The following is a 16,828-nucleotide window of genomic DNA, read 5'->3' as shown; positions in this document are numbered from 1 at the left end:
GTCAGGAGTTCGTGGGTGCTGAGGTTGGACGACCGCCAGAAGAGCGAGTTGGTTGATGAACTGGCGTATTTGTCCTGTAACTATCCTTGTGCTTGGTACCTAGGTAGATTTCTAATACGAGGCCAATACACAGCCTAGTTACTGGCTTAGTCAACTCCGGTATCCGGTGGTGCCTGGATCAGCCTCTGGAATTTTTTGTTAGCTTTTTAGATGGACAGAGATAGATCTCAGCGCCACTTGCGCCCATTGTCCTTTAACTTTAACTTTCGTCGGGCATATCAAGGAAGCGAACCCCCGTGGTAAATCCATAGCGATACATGGTAGCATTGATAGGGCAGGACGGACCCGGGATCACGAAAAGTTTTAGCACCCCTTGGCTCGCGGCATGGGATGATTGTTATTTAAAATATTCAGTAAGCGAGGAGTCTGGCCTGCCCCCTTAGCTCACTAGCACCGTGCATAAGCCTTGTGACCTGGATGCCTCGCAATTTAATTGTACGGATACTGCACTTTGGTAGCTGAGATCCAGCTCAAGCTTTGCCCAGGAGTTTGGAACTCCTTTCGCTAAATCTGAGGAATCTGCGCAGTAAGACATCTCGGTATGAACATATGCTGCTGCGGGCTTGACGCTTGTTCCATTCCGTGCCTTGGCTGTGGAATTGGGATCGGATGACGATCGTAAATGGTCGGTAAACTTACACAGGGCTCCAAGTGCCGCAGAACGGTATTTTTACCGTCGATCAAAGATCCTGTCCTTCCGAGAAACTGCGGGTTCGTTACTAAGCGCGGAACCCCGTGGAAGGATTCATCCTTCCAGCGTCCCCAATGATGGCAAAAAAGATAACAGTGCGGAGTTTTATCTGTGTACGGATTCCATTTACATGGACTTTATATCATCCTCAACCTTGGAACACCAGGGCACCGGCTGTCCACCAACCAGAAGGCGCCCCGTCATGTGGCCTTCAGTCTTCATCCATTTCTACCTACGTGTTTATCCCTAAGGCTACCTATTAGTTACGGATAATACGCCCCTGCTGCCTACATGTTAACGCAACCACCAGACGTCCCACGGAATCAATATCAGACGCTTCACAAAGAATTCCCCATTGTAACCCAACCAACCAGAGAATCACATTATCTGCTACTAATCTGCCACTATCCTATTTGAAAAAGAGCAAACTTAATTCTTCATCAAGCATCTGACAATGAATGATTCCTGTTTGATATACAGCGGCTACATTTTTTGGAGAAGATATCTTTGAATGAGGATAACTAAACAACTATATCAATTATTACATAAATATGATGTAGATCAGAATATAAACAGCACTTATTGTTTTCCATGGCTACACTTTAGTAGTATATACAAGTTCATCATCAATCTAGCATATATATGATATAAAAACACATCTCAGAGATAGCTGTATATCATGTTAATCTGTGTATTCAATTCTTAATTATACAGATATGTGATGAAGTGGCTATGAAGGAAAAGAATATCCCTCAATCATAGTTCTCAAACACTGCAAAACAATTGCTGAGTATTATGTCATCGTTTCCTAATGCGGGTTTCTGTCTCTTCCAACTCCATGATGTTTCACTCGATAATAGTACCGATGCAAGACCCTGTCGCAGATCATGAATTCTTCCAAATCTGTAACTTTACCGACTATCAAAACGCGATTTCTGATTCTCTCTGATACTCACAGCCAAGAATTTACTATAGACACAGAGGCAGATGTCGCAATCCATTGTGGTGATCTCACAGAAGGGTCTACATTGGAGGAATTCCACTCCGCCATCAAACTCCTAACAGATCTCAAAGCACCCCTCAAGCTTGTCATTCCAGGAAACCATGATTTCACTTTGGATATCCCTTTATTCAAGAAGAGAGTGGAGCTCCAGCTCAAATATCTTGATGCAGCACTAATCAAGCGAGCGTACGGAGACTTCGGAGAAGCAAGGCAGCTTTTTAACAGCGACGCCGCCACATCAGCAGGCATCGTATTCCTTGAGGAAGGAACACATAGCTTTGACCTCAGAAACGGCGCATCGCTGACTGTCTTCGCCAGCCCCTCGACACCGTCACAAGGAGGAGGCTGGGCTTTTCAATATCCTCTCCGGTCGGGACATACATTTGAAATCAGCAATACCGTCGACTTGGTCATGACGCATGGGCCGCCAAAGGGCATCCTGGATCACACGTTATCAGGTGATAGTGCGGGCAGCACACTCGTCTTTGAAGCCCTTGCCCGCGCCCGACCACGGCTACACTGTTTCGGGCACATCCATGAACGCTGGGGTGCGAAGCTGGTTACATGGGCGCCGGCAGATCAGATGAGCGCGGCCTCGTCATATTCCGCTGATATCGATGAAGCGCGGTCTGTTTTGGTGGCAGATTTGTCGACGCTACGAGGGGGATCGGGATTAGAGCATGATGGACAACATAGTCAAGCGGGAAAGGCGGATAATGATTCGGGGAAGCGCTCCGAAACGTGTCATGCAACCAGTCATTGTTCTGGAGATACCCATTCTATCGAAGCTGGCTCGCGAACACTCTTTGTAAATGCATCCATCAAGGGCGTGGATGAGGATTATCCATTACACTTGCCATGGTTAGTCGATATTGAGCTTCCAAAGGCAAGCTTAGGTGGTTCTAGCGAGCTCTCCTGAAGCACCCTACTGATCAGCGATAACATCTGCTCTCGCACTCTGCACATTCTCAACATGGTTGGTGATTTGGTGGTGAATAGTTTCTGAAAATAACCGATCAGAATTCCTTGAGAGGCTCGTCTGAGTAGAATAGCAATGGAAAAGAAAATTCATAAAAGCAAAAGATACCCTGTTGGAATTGAAGTCGCCGATCAGCATGTCAATGCCACACTAGCTAACTACTCGCTGTTACTGTTGGTGCTAAGATAAACTCTGATACACAAGTTACCTGCTGAATTACCATGAAATTATTACCAGGTCCCCGGAAGAGCCGCCAGAACTGAGACCAAAACGTACAGATCTGTACAGATGTACAGTACAAGGGCGCTCTCACAGTCCTCTCATTGGAGCCTCCCAAGCCAGCCATCAGCACACCTGCGTCATGGCTCGGTGTTTGTTTCAGCCGCTTCAAACGAGGAGGTCCGGTCGAGTTTCTGCGCGATATCATTGGCCCGTGCTCGTGCATCCTGGTCGTGGAAGCCAAAAATAGAAATTTCATATCTCCTGCAAAACTTCATCACTTTATGCACGGTCACTAAATTTTTATAGGCATAGTTAGTGAAAATATTGCATTACATACAAAAATAACCATCTCATCTGCAGATACTATGCCATCGATAGCTATCATATCACCGATAGGACGGCCGAAATTGGAGGATCTGCATCAAGTTCGTCCAATCGCTATTGTGAGATTCAAAGTGCTGAATGTAGCTAGACCATACGGAGTACACAGAATATTGACAAAAAGCTGGATTTCAAAGCCCTATTGTGGAAACATGAGGCACTACTGATAGCAAATGTAAGAGTACTCTGGTAATATAAAGAAAGGGAGATGGACAGTCGTGATCTGAAAACTGAGGGCTCGCCGAAATAACGAGCGACCAGTTTGGGAAAGTTCTTGTCCACAGGTAGCAAAGATAAGTGTAATCCATGAGCTTCCTTACTCTGGATGCCGAACCACAGATCTGTTATACGAGTAAAGATTTTAGAATTCTTAGCGTAAGACAAAGCTTTTTGAAACCGTCCATACTATCCAGTCCATGATGAAGCTGGAATGTTCCCGAAAAGGGAATATTGCATTTGAGCTATATCACGTGATATCGCGATCTCAAAAACGCCTGGACGCGTCTGAACGATGGAAAACCGCCGCAACGTCAAGATATCTGCCAGCTAGCTTGTCACCAAACAATGTCAACCAGCCACAGCAGCTCCGGTCGGCATCAGGATAGTTCTCCTTCCCAGCAGAACGCTTGTCTTCGAACCAGGGCTCCAAGTGGCAGATTGGATGATGATAGCACATCTTTGGTCTCACAGTCTGGTTTATCGTCCCCGTTGTCATCTGCGTTGTCGTCCCACGCATTTGTCTCTCCCATTCCCCTGAGACAAGAGGCCTCGCAGATAAAGGACGACCGAACCTTATCCCAAGTCTCTCAACATACGAACGATGATTCATCTTCCGGCAGGGATGTGCAACAGAATAACCCATCCCAACCTCCTGATGGTGAACATCAACTAACAAATACATTCACGACCAGCTTCAATTCCTTCTCCCAGCGCATTGTGAGAGATGGTAAAGTGATTGTGACAAATTCAGATGAGGATACGGACTCTCTCTCAGATATAGAATCGGCAGAAGATCTATTAGCCCGATTTCTAAAACCTCCAGCCTCAGTGCGGCCTCTTTCCTCATCGTCCCACTCTCCCCGACATGGTAGGGACAATACCGACGCCGGGCGCCCTACCAAACTTCAACAGCTTCTCTCAGGTCGCAGCTCTCTAAAATTCAATGACCGCAAAGATTTGCCGAAGTATCAATTTTCTCTGGACACACTTGTCGCAGACGCAGCCAATGATAAAGCGACCGAAGCCAAAGTTGCAAAAATAAAGCAGGGCCTGCTGCCAAAAGTGCAACCCGAAAGGTGCCGTGGTATCCTGCGTGCTGATCTACTAGCTGCAGCTGTCGAGGATGAGACGGATACCAAAGGGATTCAGCGACTGAAGGATGCGGTTGAGCGGACAGAAACGTTCGCGACAAGGAAGATCTGGCTGTTCTTTGAAGAAAACACGCCAGTTGAACCATATCCGAGGTTTCCTTCGGGGTGGATACAGCCTGCGTCGTGGGAATGTAATCTAGAGGGTTAGAGCGCTTCTGCCTGTCGCTACAAATTTACCTCGCACTTGTATTAATGCATCTTAGACCCTGAAACGCGTGGTCCAGCATTCATCTCCGGAATTGTCTCGAACAGGTTGTCGAGCAGGATACTTCCTGACGAGGTGTTACTGTGGTTGCTACAAACTGGTCTGTTTGCCTGATTCTATTGTCTTCTTCATCGTAGTTTGTGTATTAACATATTTGCAGTCCCCACGGGGCAGGATGGTTACATGCAATCGGTAAATGTCGCAGTATTGGGGGTATGCTTCGTAAAGTATTCTTGCTAAACGCAATACCGCTGACTATTCTAGCAATCATCTGCGGGACGCATATCGTCGTTAATAACCCCAAGCCATATCGATCAGCTTTTTCGAAGGCTCGGAGCAAGACAGGCTGCATTAGACGTCTCTATCAGTCTACAACCCAATCACCATATCTCTGATGGTAAAACTTCGACGTTTTTACCATAATCGATTTGTATAGCTAACGCTTTGCTCTATAGAATACTGGAATCGGGATACTCGAAACCTCCTATCAGTATTAGAACTCTTGCGTGTTCTATCAGAAAAGCAAGTCGCTTTCTCACTCAACGCATCTATATTGGTTGCCTTCTAACTGTTTCGAATCAGGTTCAATGACGACACCCGGCAACATGCTCTTAAAATCATCCTTCGACTTGCGATAGACGAGGCAGTCATGAACGACTGTCTCATATGCGCTGAAGTACAAAACTTCATAACAACCAACTTTGCAAATCCTATTACAATGCCAGATCAAATAGTATGTGCTATATACGTCTAGCTCACTACCCCTCCTTAGAAAATACTTTCAAATTGACCAAATACCTACTTCAGCTTCGAAATCTCTCTCTACACCTCTTCCAAACCATAAACGAGGTTGAACTCCAAAACCAACTGATAAACAATATCCTCCCTACCAGCCCTCGCGTTGCCCTCTTCCGCTGCCGCCTCGCCTGGGCGTGGTTCTATTGCGATCCTTCCTTCCTCGACAGGCCCAAAAGCCAGCTCTTCGATCTTCCCAGCCTGACCAAATACCTCAAACATGACCTACGCTTCAACACAAACATGCGCTCCAATGGATCCAACGATCAATTCAATTTCTGGGAACTACACGCGCTGACTTCCATCCTGGACATAGCCATCGATTCCGGCACGACCATACCCTCATTCGTAAACAAGAACGGCGACGTAGACAGGGGGGCCGAACATCAATTCAACGCCGCCATAGACGATTTGGCGGATTGTATCAAGGCTATCTTCTCGGCAATCAGGGATTCGGGGGCGTCGCACTTGCGGAGATCAGAGACGAGGGAGCGGTTGCAAGCGTTGTATTATCGCCTTACGTATGGGGTGCGGACGAGGCCGAGGCCGCCAAAGCAGTGGTTTGTGAAGACGGAAGGGGAGAAGGGAGAGGCAGATAAGCATCAAAAAAAGATACATGAGTACGGTGTGGTTCAGGATGCTGGAAATGGGGCTTTAGGTGCTCTACAGCATTGAATTTCTCCAGATGAATGATTGTCATTTTCCGAGTGTCCCTATTATATCTTTTTCATTTTGGAGAAGAGAACAATGTTATTGATAGAAATATGGAATAATGATAATAAGACAATAATATCTAGTATTGGGCATAAAATCGAAGAGATGAAGACATGGGATGTGCCCGTTTAGAAGCCGGGTGTAACTATTTCTTGACTACTATTAAAATATTATCCCACCACCCTTCAAGAAGTGACACATAGTTCTAGAACATCAAATACAACAACCAAGTATATAGATGCATGCCTAAACCCTGAGAGCCAGCCCAGGCCGAAGGAAGGACTGAAGAAAGCGCCTTGGGCCGATCTAAAACCCCACTACAAATACTAGTTCATACGTCGACAATTTGGAAATACAATAGCGCCTATCGCCAGAGAAAGAGATATAAGAAAACGAAGCAAACATACTAAATCAAAAGGCAAGTTGGATTTAAAATTGCATCCATAAACCAGGGAAGAAGAACCCGTCAAGGACGTACAAAGATAAGGGAAAAGAAAGAAAGTCTTTAACAAGGCAAAGGAAATGGTCTAGGCCGTTTAATCATAGAATTTGCGGTTCTTATTCTCGCCGAACAGCGTTTCTCGAACAGAAGGAAGGGCATCGATTTCAAGCAACCGCAGCCTTTCTTCAAAGGTGTTGTTGATGTCAATTTTGCCCGCCGTGCCAACGATGAAGACGCCTCCGGCTCTGGAAATTAGAAAAGAGAAGTTAGCAACAATGTAAACAGCCGGAACTACTCCGTAGGGGGAAAAAGAAATTGTCCATCAGAGATGATACGCCCATAGGCAACACGAGGTAAGGGAACCTACGATTCCTCAGGCAGCGGATCATTCTCCAGAAGGTCGACCGCAACCTCTTTGCCGGCTTGATCTTTAAATTCCCTCTTCGCATCTTCAATCGCTTTCTTAACAATTCCGCAATCTTTCTTTCGCGCCCTAACCTCCACCTTTTTCTCATTCAAGGCATACAACCCCTCCAACACCAGGCCCTTCAACGTAGCCTGATACCCGTCTCCACCACTCCCCCTGATCCCCTTCGCATTTGTAGCCGCATTCGCTAACTGCTCCCTGGCCTGGTCAAACAGCTCATCGAGCAATGCTTGGCGGGCCGTGAGGACGCGAAGACGGGTCCTATTGGCGAGGGTGGAGCGGGTGATTTGCTGGGACATCGCGGCCTGTTTGAACTTCTTTTCATAGAGCAGGTCGATAGCGGCAGTCTCTTGACGGACAAGTTTGGATTTCTCGATGGCGAATTCCTCGTCAGCTTTGAGTTGGATTTCGCGGGCTTTCTCGAGGGCTTCTTGGCGGATGAAGGCGGTCATTTTGCGGAGTTCGCCCGCCACCTGGCGTTTGGGAAGTCGTGGTTAGCTAGGCGTGGAATTCTCTTTCTTCTTGCATTCTTTCTTGCTCTCATCATTTACAGAAAGGGCTACCTGGTCATCCGAGAGGGCATGGCTTTGTGACATTTTGACCGAGTGTGGATGGTTGAAGCTGGCGTTATGCGGGGATGGGAGTAGTTGACAGATATGAAGTATGGAATGACAAGTAGGAGTAATTATGAGCTCTCCAAGGGATTGTACGGCAGAAGAAGCTGAAGTTCCCCCTCAGAAGTAACAAGCGAAGCCAATGTAGGTGCGCCTATGATCGTGTCGTTCGTAGCTGTAGATGTTGTTGAACATGCGCGCTCTATCAAGGAAGTGGGTGGTGAGATGGCACTGCGGCTCCTGATCATCTGTCCGCGGCTAGCGTTGTTCCTGGTTGGACCCAACAGCGATGTTGCTCGAGGACACACAGTCGTTACACCCCTACATCTACGCCTTCATTCACATCTATACAACTGCAGCTATATCTGTGTGAGCTTCTTTATGCTCCATAGATACCTTTCATCCAATTCTAGTAATGCTTTTGCTCTACATATAGCCTCATGGTCGATGTTCCCGCCCCGGACCACCCATCCTGTCCCCGCCCGTGCATGACGATACCAGGAGATGGGCCAGTTAGGGGGCTTGTCGCCGGGTGGAAGCATTGTGGTATATAGACATTTGCTCCCTAATCTACTTCTTATACACGTTTTTAATGCTTGGTTAGATTGGAGTTCTTGTCGGTTTAGTATCAACTAGTCTCCAAGCCATTGGGCTTACCTTGCAGCGCAAGTCGCATATGCTCGAAGATGAGAAAGGCCCTTACGATTTGCGCAGGCCGCCATACAAACGGCGACGATGGCAGGTGAGAGAAAGTGTATCGGGTGTTTGATTGTTGGATGCGACAGCATATACTGAGAAGAAGTTTAGGTGGGAATGTCCATGTTCGTCATCTCCAATATCATCGGGAGCACAATCCAGATCACAACCCTACCTCTCCCCGTGCTATCCACTCTACAAGCGGTAGGTCTAAACTCCATATCCCTTGGGCACATATAAGATGGGGGAAACTTAACATCAGCCTCTTTTAGGCCGGCCTCGTCTTTAATACGATATTCGCAGCCTTGATCCTTGGGGAGCCGTTCACCCGTTATTCCATCTTTGGCACTATCCTTGTATCTATCGGAGCTGTCATGATCGGCATATTCGGCGCGATTGGAGAGCCTGCACATACCCTGGACCAGCTGCTGGTCTTGCTTGGTCGCCGTCCATTTATACTGTGGATGGCCGCTACTGCCGTCCTTGTAGCAATAACCCTCCTAGGCGCCCGCATGCTGAGACTTATCTCTACCCCGGGTCAAACTCGAGAGTGGATTAGGAAATATCGTATACCTATATTATATACTCCGCCTCTCCACGGCCACCATAGTCCGCGCATAAAAGTGCTTCGTGGGATGATGTACGGATCGGTCAGCGGCATTCTGTCCGCACACTCGCTTCTGTTCGCGAAATTAGCTGTCGAGCTGATTGTCCGTACCGTAATAGATCGCATGAACCAATTCAACCGATGGCAGTCCTGGATCATCCTACTGACCCTTGTTGTGCTTGCTTTAACACCACTGTATTACATGCATTGCGGCCTCAAGCTGTGCAGCACCAGCGTTCTTTACCCATACGTCTTTTGCATATACAATGTTATAGCGATTCTGGACGGGCTTATATATTTCCATCAAGCCTCGCGACTTTCGGGCTTTCATGCGGGCCTTATAGCACTAGGAACCATAATCCTCTTATCTGGCGTTCTCTGTTTATCTTGGAGATTGGACCCCGTCACCCCCCACCCGGGAACAGTATCAGTTGGACCGCCCCCATCGCTAACTCCTGGCCTTGGTTTACTAGAGGAGCAGCCCACCCTTCCAGAATACACATACTATCCCGAGGACGATGAAACAGCCCTGGGAGAACGTCAACCTCTTCTCCAAACACGACAACTGCAAGCGCAAAAACGTAGAAAGCAACAACAGAAACCCCCTTCGCCTTCCCGCCGTCACACGCGTACGCTAACCGATCTCTCCCCCAATATCCGCCGCAACACCCAAACAAGCCTTGAAACAGCCGAAATCTGGGCTGAGCTCGACGATTCCGAGGACAACCTCGATCTTGAATCCTTCACACAGCCCTCCTCCCCCATACTTCCTTACAGCCCTACTATTATTTCTCCACACAAACGGCACCGCAGTACGAGCGGCATCTCATCCCATTTCAACATCACACGCAATAGATACCGTTCATCCAGCCGCAACGACGGCAACGAGAACAATAACAACATCAGTATCAACGACCCATCCTCTCCTTCTCCATCTCCGGCAAGGCTGAATGGCCACGGGCAGCAGGTTCGCAGATCCCTCCGTTCCGCATCGTGGACCTGGAGCTCGCCGTCGCGCCTTCGGCGTCCTCTGCTCCGTAATCGTGATACCAACAACAGTGGCGAACAACGGCTCGTATCGTCACCGCTTGTTATCAATTATCGGGACGCAGTAATACCGAGGGATGTTAGAAGTACGCCTGCGGGTGTTGGTGGTGTCTATGGTGGCGTCGATGGTGCTGAAGTTGATACCAATGCGGGCCCGGGTGGCCATGGCAACTCCAGTGAGGAGCAGAGATCTCAAGATCGATCACAATTCACTGGCCCATTGCGCTGGCTAGGGCCGTTAGTAGGCTTCATGAGAGGGGGCGGGGGAAATAGAAATGAGGGCGGTGATCGCGATGGAGGCTAGCCACCGGATAGATAAATTGGATTGGGAATAGGACAGGATAGGTATAGATAGGCGTTGACTCATTGATCGAATTAATTGGATTTTGCTCGATTCTGAGATGCGTGCAACGTATGAAATGTCCGCGTTACGTTTACACTATTGTCTGCATGTGTAAGGGATGTATGAGGGTGTTTGTCTGTTGGTTGTCATGATGAGCCTGTCTGCATATCACCGTTTGCTGCACACTACTATGCTAAATGACATACACCATTGTTTTGTATGTACATTTCTTTCTCCCACTCCGAGAGAGAACATTCTATATGACTACGAAAACACAGCATAAAATCTCACTTCACTTACATTCCCATCCATACATGCCCATGAAAATATAATGCGCACGCGAAAGATAGCACATGATTCATAGCACAGCTTACACGTAGGCGATAAAAGAATCCCCCAAGGAAAACACAGTAGTATACAAAATCACCAAGTAGCCCCTCAATTCATTCATTCATTCATTCATTCATTCATCATTCATTGCGCAATTCCGATCCTGGAAATTAATTCAATCTTGATATAGTTACATAGTCCATCCAGGAAGTCACATACTAAAATCCTCGAACAAATATGCAAATTTTTCGCATTGATTGAAATATTTACAGGGGACAAGCCTGACCAAAGCAGAATAAATGAGGAACTTCGGCGAATAATTCAAAATAAATTCAAAATGAGATAAATAAAAAGGTGGAATATACGTCTGTCGTTTCTATTTAGAACGATCAGTAGCCAACAATCTAAACCCATACACACAAGCAAGAGATTCAATTAAACAACTAAATATTAAAAGAATAGAATAATGAAGAAGAAGAAAAACCATACTCATAGATACTCATAAATGAAAAAAAAACCCATCCTAACTACCTACCTGGATAAGATACAATTGACAGAAAGGGGGAGGGGGAAAAAATACACATACGTAAAAGAGCGGAAAAAAACAAAGCAAAAAGCAGGCCAGAAAAAAAAAAAAATATAAAATATATGACCCATCACAAACAATCCCCTAAATGAAAAAGAAACAGAACAGAAAAAAATACAAATCCCAACAACTAGCTCCCTCAGATAAACTTCCTTTTGCTAATTAGAGAAGTAAAAAGGAAAAAAAATAAAAATAAAAATAAAAAATAAAACAAACAGTTACTCCTGCACTTATTTGCGTCCTGGAATATTTCAACAGACATACCGCAAAAGAAAAGAAGGCACCCGCTTCTGATTATTTCCCTTGTCGAATCACCCTCACCCGATGTCCGGTGTCCAATATCCTTTCCACCCATACCAGTCTGTTTTGGCCCTACCCCGGCCTGTTGCCTTCTGGGCCTGAAAACTCCCTGGGGCATTCTAAAGGAGGGCATACACACGATGCATCGAACCGCACCGAATGGAACCGGAAGTAGAGAGAGGATTCAGGGGAAGGGAAGGGGAGGAATGCAGGAGACCGAGGACGGCAGGTTGCGGTGTTGAAACGGTAATCATTGCAAAGGGTGCGGATGGATCAAACTCGAAAACACGTACAATCGCGCACACACACATATACGTATATGTATGTGGCATAACAATAACCGTCAAAATAATAACAAAGAACGCCTCTTGGAAATGAAAAACGGAAAAAAAAAAAAAAAAAATTGAAAAACGCTATTCGGTCCGGCCTTACGCCTCTCCCTTCCTCCTTCTTTTCACTGCATAGTCTGTGGAGGAGAACTTCCCGTCGGTTTTTAGTTTTATTTTATTTTTTCCGTTGTATTTCGTTCCCCCACCTTGCAATACCGCAATATATTAAATATATATTTAGAAATTTCCTGCCTTCCATATTGGTATTGTCCTATTCTCCATATCCATATCCAGATATTCATATATCAATATCCCAACCCCACGTGTTCCATGGCTTTCCATGTTTTCCCCTAGATTGATTGTGTGTGTTCATGTTATTCTGTTGACATGGGCACGTTAGTGGCCATGACGGACTTTGTCTTTGTAGGGGTCATGAGTGTATACGGGCATGTGCTCAATAGTATGTGAAATGTGTAGACGTAAACGAGATGGCTGGCTGGCTGGGATATTTGAAGGAAAAAATGATGTGGGCTTGGTGGGGATTGGGGGCCAAAAATTTGAAATAATTCAACAATAAACGTAGTGAACTGAGAACTGAAAGAGTCAAGTATAGAAAACAAAACAAAAAGAAAAACATTTTTTGATATAAAGTAGCAAGAGAGAACGAGCAAGTCCATGTTTGTTTTGCCCTCGTTGAAGATATTTTATTTTCGCTGGCTGAACCGAAGCCTTTCATCATCAAGTGTGCGTGGGTGTGTTTGTGTGACCAGTGAGTGATGAAAATCAGAAGGGGTGATATATAGGCAATGGCAAAGACAAAACGTCATGCCGCTTGACAGATTTTTCTCCTTCGCCATTCTCATTGAGCCCATAACCATAGCGTGGTTGAGGTGGATGTGGCCATGGCTGACATTTTGCCAGTTGGGTATTAAACAAAAAACGAGGCGCAATCCACGTAAAAGGGAGAAAAGAAAGAAAAGAATTAGGAAAAAAAAGGTACAGGATAGAAGTGAAAATGGAGAGAGAGAAAGAGATAGAGAAAGAGAGAGAAAATAAACCAAGTTTTGCAGCACATCCTTACGCCAGCCATTGAAGAAACAGAAACAAAGATGGAAACCGGAATGAGGAAACGCGGCGATGATTAAGAAAAAGATAATAAAGAATAAAGAGATAGGAAACCTATGCAGCGGGTTGATGTTGCTGTGGTAGGCGTGCACCAACTGGCATACCTGGATACTGACCTCCGGCCTGTGCTTGCTGCTGCTGTTGGAGGTTCTGGTAATATGCAATCTGTTGCTGGTGCTCGCTGGACATATATCCAGGATGTATGCCACCGGGACGGGGGATGTTGGGTTGCTGGCCTGCGACATTGGCATGGCTGACATCATCTTGGGCTTCCGGAGGTACTTCGGGGACCTCGACGCCATTTTCGCTGGCGGTAGGCTCTGGGGCATTCAAACAAGCCTAGATGGAGGCAATTAGCTTCTGTGTTTGTTTTTCTATGATAGTGGCCTACAGGTAACATACCTGGATAAGGTTCTTCCCTTCAGATTTGGTGACGAGAGGTTGGAGTTTCGGGGTGGTGAATGTGTAAACGAGACCCGTTTCGGATACGACGAGGAGTAAGACTTGGGTGCCAGTAAGGACGGATAACTCGTACGCCTAGATGACAAAGAGCACAAGGTCAATTACCATGCCATAGAGTAGAGACTCGTAAATAATAAGACGAGGCGACCGTAGAAATGCGACAAGGAGAAAGCAAACGGAAGTTTAGTAAGTCATTGAAAGGTGGGTTGATCTAGAAACCGACCTTCTTCATTATACCAGCCTTGCGCTTGGAGAAAGTGATATGGCGACGCGACTTGTCCTGGATGAACTTGATTTCTATCTTCCGGCGCTCACGGCCAGGTTTATCCTCATCATCGTCATCGTCCTCGCCAGCATTGCTAACTCGAGGACGTTTAGTACCGCGATTCTCGGCGGCGGCGGCGGCAGCAGCAGCAGCAGCAGCGGCAGCGGCAGCCGTGGCAGCGCCATTGCCTCCGGAGACGAGGTCATCCTGGGGAGGAGAAGGATTCTCGTCAGCGACAGCGGCGGTGATATCAGCCATGGCGGCGAAGGGGCAGGAGTTGGCGAAGGAGTTGATGGAAGTCGAGTTTGGAAGACGTATCGAGTGTATAGGGTTAGAGGATGGCCGAAAGAGGAATGATGTTTGCGAAGATCGAAGGGCAGGCCGAATCGAGTAACGCATTGGAGACAGATGCCAGATGGAGAAGGAACGGAACAGGTTTGGTTTGGGGGGTTTAAGGCGAAGCGAAGGGGGAAGGAGCGAGGAGCGAGGCGGCTTGTTTGACGGGTGACTAATCCATCATATGACTAACGACTGACTAAGGGCGGTCGCTGACGTCAATGAGGACGCAGCCAAGAGCCGCTATTTTGTATAATTAAGTTTAGTGCATACGCGGACTTCCAATGCTTCATCTTCCCTTTTCTCCTCACAATGGTCACCCCAGTTTTGCAAACCATCCGACGCTACACTTCCGTCATGAGTACCGGACAACTTGAACTTGTATTCCTACCCACTTATCTAGATGAAAACGGAAAATATTCACCTTGAAAAAGGCGGGTTATTAGAGCTGAGGCAATAATAGAATGGCTCTACATTGGACATTTGAAATATACATCATTAATCTATTCTACTCCCTTGTTAAATAATTCGATTTTTTAGCATTAGGCTGGATAGCAGAAATGTTCCTAGAATCCATTGAATCGTTTGGTTCCTAGCAGCTAAACACACACTTTAAAACCCGTCCATTCATCAAAGCGAAGGATCACTGAACAATATGACTGCCATGTGAACCAAATCACCACCATTTTGACAAAAATCCTTCCAGGGATTCAATTTTCTCGTCTGGAAAAACGGTTTTGATATCTACTCCCTGTGTAGTTTTGTCGTCCCACCAAAAGTCTCCCTCGAGGATACGAAGGGGTGTCGTCCAAATGTATGTTTTGATCATGTCGTTCGTTTTCTCTGCCTCCTCTATTTTGCTTTCCATATCTGCAACTGATATGCGTTTGATTTCGAATGGTTTTCCTAATTCAATTGTCGTGAATATGCGATACATGATAATAACATCTCTTCACAGGGTGGTGGGCTCAAGGATTCAGGATTCTGGCAATTCGAATCTTTCATACATACCTCTCACCTTCTCACAAATCCCAATAAGTTCCTTGCAAGTAAGATTCTCCCCAGATATCATAAACTGATCCGGCCACTCCTCCAGCTCCAAAGCCCTGGCCACCAACTTCCCAACATCGTCAATCGCCGTGCACCGTATTTTCTTCTCCTCCATCCCATCCACAAAATCCGCGCGACAGTTCTTTAGATCAACTACTATGTCAAACCCAATCGGCGCCAGCCATTCGCTACTCACATGCCTCTTCCCATCCTCAGTCATCGGCGAGTAATAATCATAAAAGACCCCCTGTGTAAATAGCGTGCACTGGATCTTCTCCCGAACTGCCGGCGTGGCAAGGTGGGATAGTACCTTCCGCTTCGCAACCGAAGAAGGGTAGCGATCTTTGCGGACGTGTGGATCGAGCTCAAACTCTGATGGCACGAACCGGCGAACACCTACTGCGATACATGCGTCGACTAATCTTATCTGGCCCTCCGCGAATGTTTTGTCGTCGAAGCCTGCTGCGGTCGATATACATGTATCGATACCACGGAGCGCCGCCTCCAGTGAGGACTTGTCGCTATAGTCGACTTTACGCCATGTGATGCGCAGGTCGGTAGAGCGCTGATACGTGAACTGTCAGCGACATGATATGGTAGCAGCTACTATAACTAGAACACTGAGGACATGGGGTAACGTGTCTGTAGAGGTCTTGCAGCTTAGAGAGAATACGCATTTTTCATTTAGAAAAAGTTACTGACGGGTTCTCCTCGTGTCAAGATGGTCACGGAATGTTTCTCTTGTGCTAGAATTGCGCGTAGAATATGGTGCCCGAGAGCACCGACGCCCGCGATGGCCACTTGCATGGTATGGTGGAGTATAGTGGAAATTGGTTTGTCTCGCTGCTCTTCCTTTTTATGAGAGTCTGGAAATGTGTATCCTTCGTGCGGGTGTCTGAGAGGCAGCCCAGCTCATTTATAAGGAGCTGAGGCCTGCTTCAGCAATGTCATATGGGGAGGTTAAGTGTCCAGGGGTGTTGCACTCCGCCCACATATGATCTCCTATGGAATATAATAATAACCTAGTTAGCTCCTCCTCATAGAAGATTCAACCATCCCACAAGGGGTTAGAAACTGCGCCGTGAGGCAGCGAGCCAAGAAAATCAATGGCGGGATGACTTCTGATTTCAAATCGTGTCCGTGTCACCAGCGGATGCAGTCATGTTGGTGGTAAAGTCCGATCCGCCATTGGTGGTAGAAATCTACCTCAGGCAGCCGAGTAGTAAACCTCATCCTTCCACCAATAGTTACATGTTCTCCTATTCAAACAATTAACGCAGCACATTGGCTCTGTGGAGACCAGAACCGTGTATCAAAGGCACACAGATAACATTTCAGATATCACGTCCACTGCTGGCATGCCAAGCAATATTTCAGGAGCGACATCCTGGGTCACCCAACGCATCTGCATCTCTTTGACAATGTCATTGTCTGCTGAACTGTACCTCC

The 16,828-nt window shown here is 46.7% G+C and overlaps 6 protein-coding genes across 6 annotated transcripts; 2 read left to right on the top strand and 4 right to left on the bottom strand.

Moving 5' to 3' along the window:
* Positions 1 to 146: 146 nt before the first annotated feature.
* HCAG_03211 (predicted protein) lies at positions 147 to 973 on the bottom strand (the record flags this gene model as incomplete). Its single annotated transcript, XM_001541064.1, has 3 exons — positions 147 to 173; positions 449 to 651; positions 934 to 973. The coding sequence occupies 3 exons, from the start codon at positions 971 to 973 to the stop codon at positions 147 to 149; spliced, it is 270 nt and encodes an 89-aa protein (XP_001541114.1).
* Positions 974 to 1,562: 589 nt separating this feature from the next.
* On the top strand, positions 1,563 to 6,381 carry HCAG_03210 (predicted protein; the record flags this gene model as incomplete). Its single annotated transcript, XM_001541063.1, has 10 exons — positions 1,563 to 1,656; positions 1,727 to 2,615; positions 2,971 to 3,104; positions 3,262 to 3,380; positions 3,750 to 3,925; positions 4,248 to 4,849; positions 5,072 to 5,124; positions 5,367 to 5,401; positions 5,494 to 5,644; positions 5,719 to 6,381. 10 exons carry the CDS (start codon positions 1,563 to 1,565, stop codon positions 6,379 to 6,381), a joined length of 2,916 nt encoding a protein of 971 aa, XP_001541113.1.
* A 575-nt stretch (positions 6,382 to 6,956) lies between these two features.
* Positions 6,957 to 7,741, bottom strand: HCAG_03209 (vacuolar ATP synthase subunit E; the record flags this gene model as incomplete). Its single annotated transcript, XM_001541062.1, has 2 exons — positions 6,957 to 7,107; positions 7,230 to 7,741. 2 exons carry the CDS (start codon positions 7,739 to 7,741, stop codon positions 6,957 to 6,959), a joined length of 663 nt encoding a protein of 220 aa, XP_001541112.1.
* A 602-nt stretch (positions 7,742 to 8,343) lies between these two features.
* On the top strand, positions 8,344 to 10,557 carry HCAG_03208 (predicted protein; the record flags this gene model as incomplete). Its single annotated transcript, XM_001541061.1, has 4 exons — positions 8,344 to 8,449; positions 8,530 to 8,645; positions 8,711 to 8,803; positions 8,872 to 10,557. The coding sequence occupies 4 exons, from the start codon at positions 8,344 to 8,346 to the stop codon at positions 10,555 to 10,557; spliced, it is 2,001 nt and encodes a 666-aa protein (XP_001541111.1).
* A 2,763-nt stretch (positions 10,558 to 13,320) lies between these two features.
* On the bottom strand, positions 13,321 to 14,251 carry HCAG_03207 (conserved hypothetical protein; the record flags this gene model as incomplete). Its single annotated transcript, XM_001541060.1, has 3 exons — positions 13,321 to 13,605; positions 13,669 to 13,803; positions 13,952 to 14,251. The coding sequence occupies 3 exons, from the start codon at positions 14,249 to 14,251 to the stop codon at positions 13,321 to 13,323; spliced, it is 720 nt and encodes a 239-aa protein (XP_001541110.1).
* A 754-nt stretch (positions 14,252 to 15,005) lies between these two features.
* HCAG_03206 (predicted protein) lies at positions 15,006 to 16,186 on the bottom strand (the record flags this gene model as incomplete). The annotated part of the gene is made up of 3 exons (XM_001541059.1): positions 15,006 to 15,235; positions 15,341 to 15,944; positions 16,082 to 16,186. The coding sequence occupies 3 exons, from the start codon at positions 16,184 to 16,186 to the stop codon at positions 15,006 to 15,008; spliced, it is 939 nt and encodes a 312-aa protein (XP_001541109.1).
* Positions 16,187 to 16,828: the final 642 nt, after the last annotated feature.

The sequence above is a fragment of the Histoplasma capsulatum genome, genomic scaffold (assembly GCF_000149585.1).
Source record: "Histoplasma capsulatum NAm1 scaffold_3 genomic scaffold, whole genome shotgun sequence".
NCBI classification, from domain to species: Eukaryota; Fungi; Ascomycota; class Eurotiomycetes; order Onygenales; family Ajellomycetaceae; genus Histoplasma; species Histoplasma mississippiense.
The sequence above is the reverse complement of the archived record's forward strand: the minus strand, read 5'-3'. Positions and strand labels throughout refer to the sequence as shown.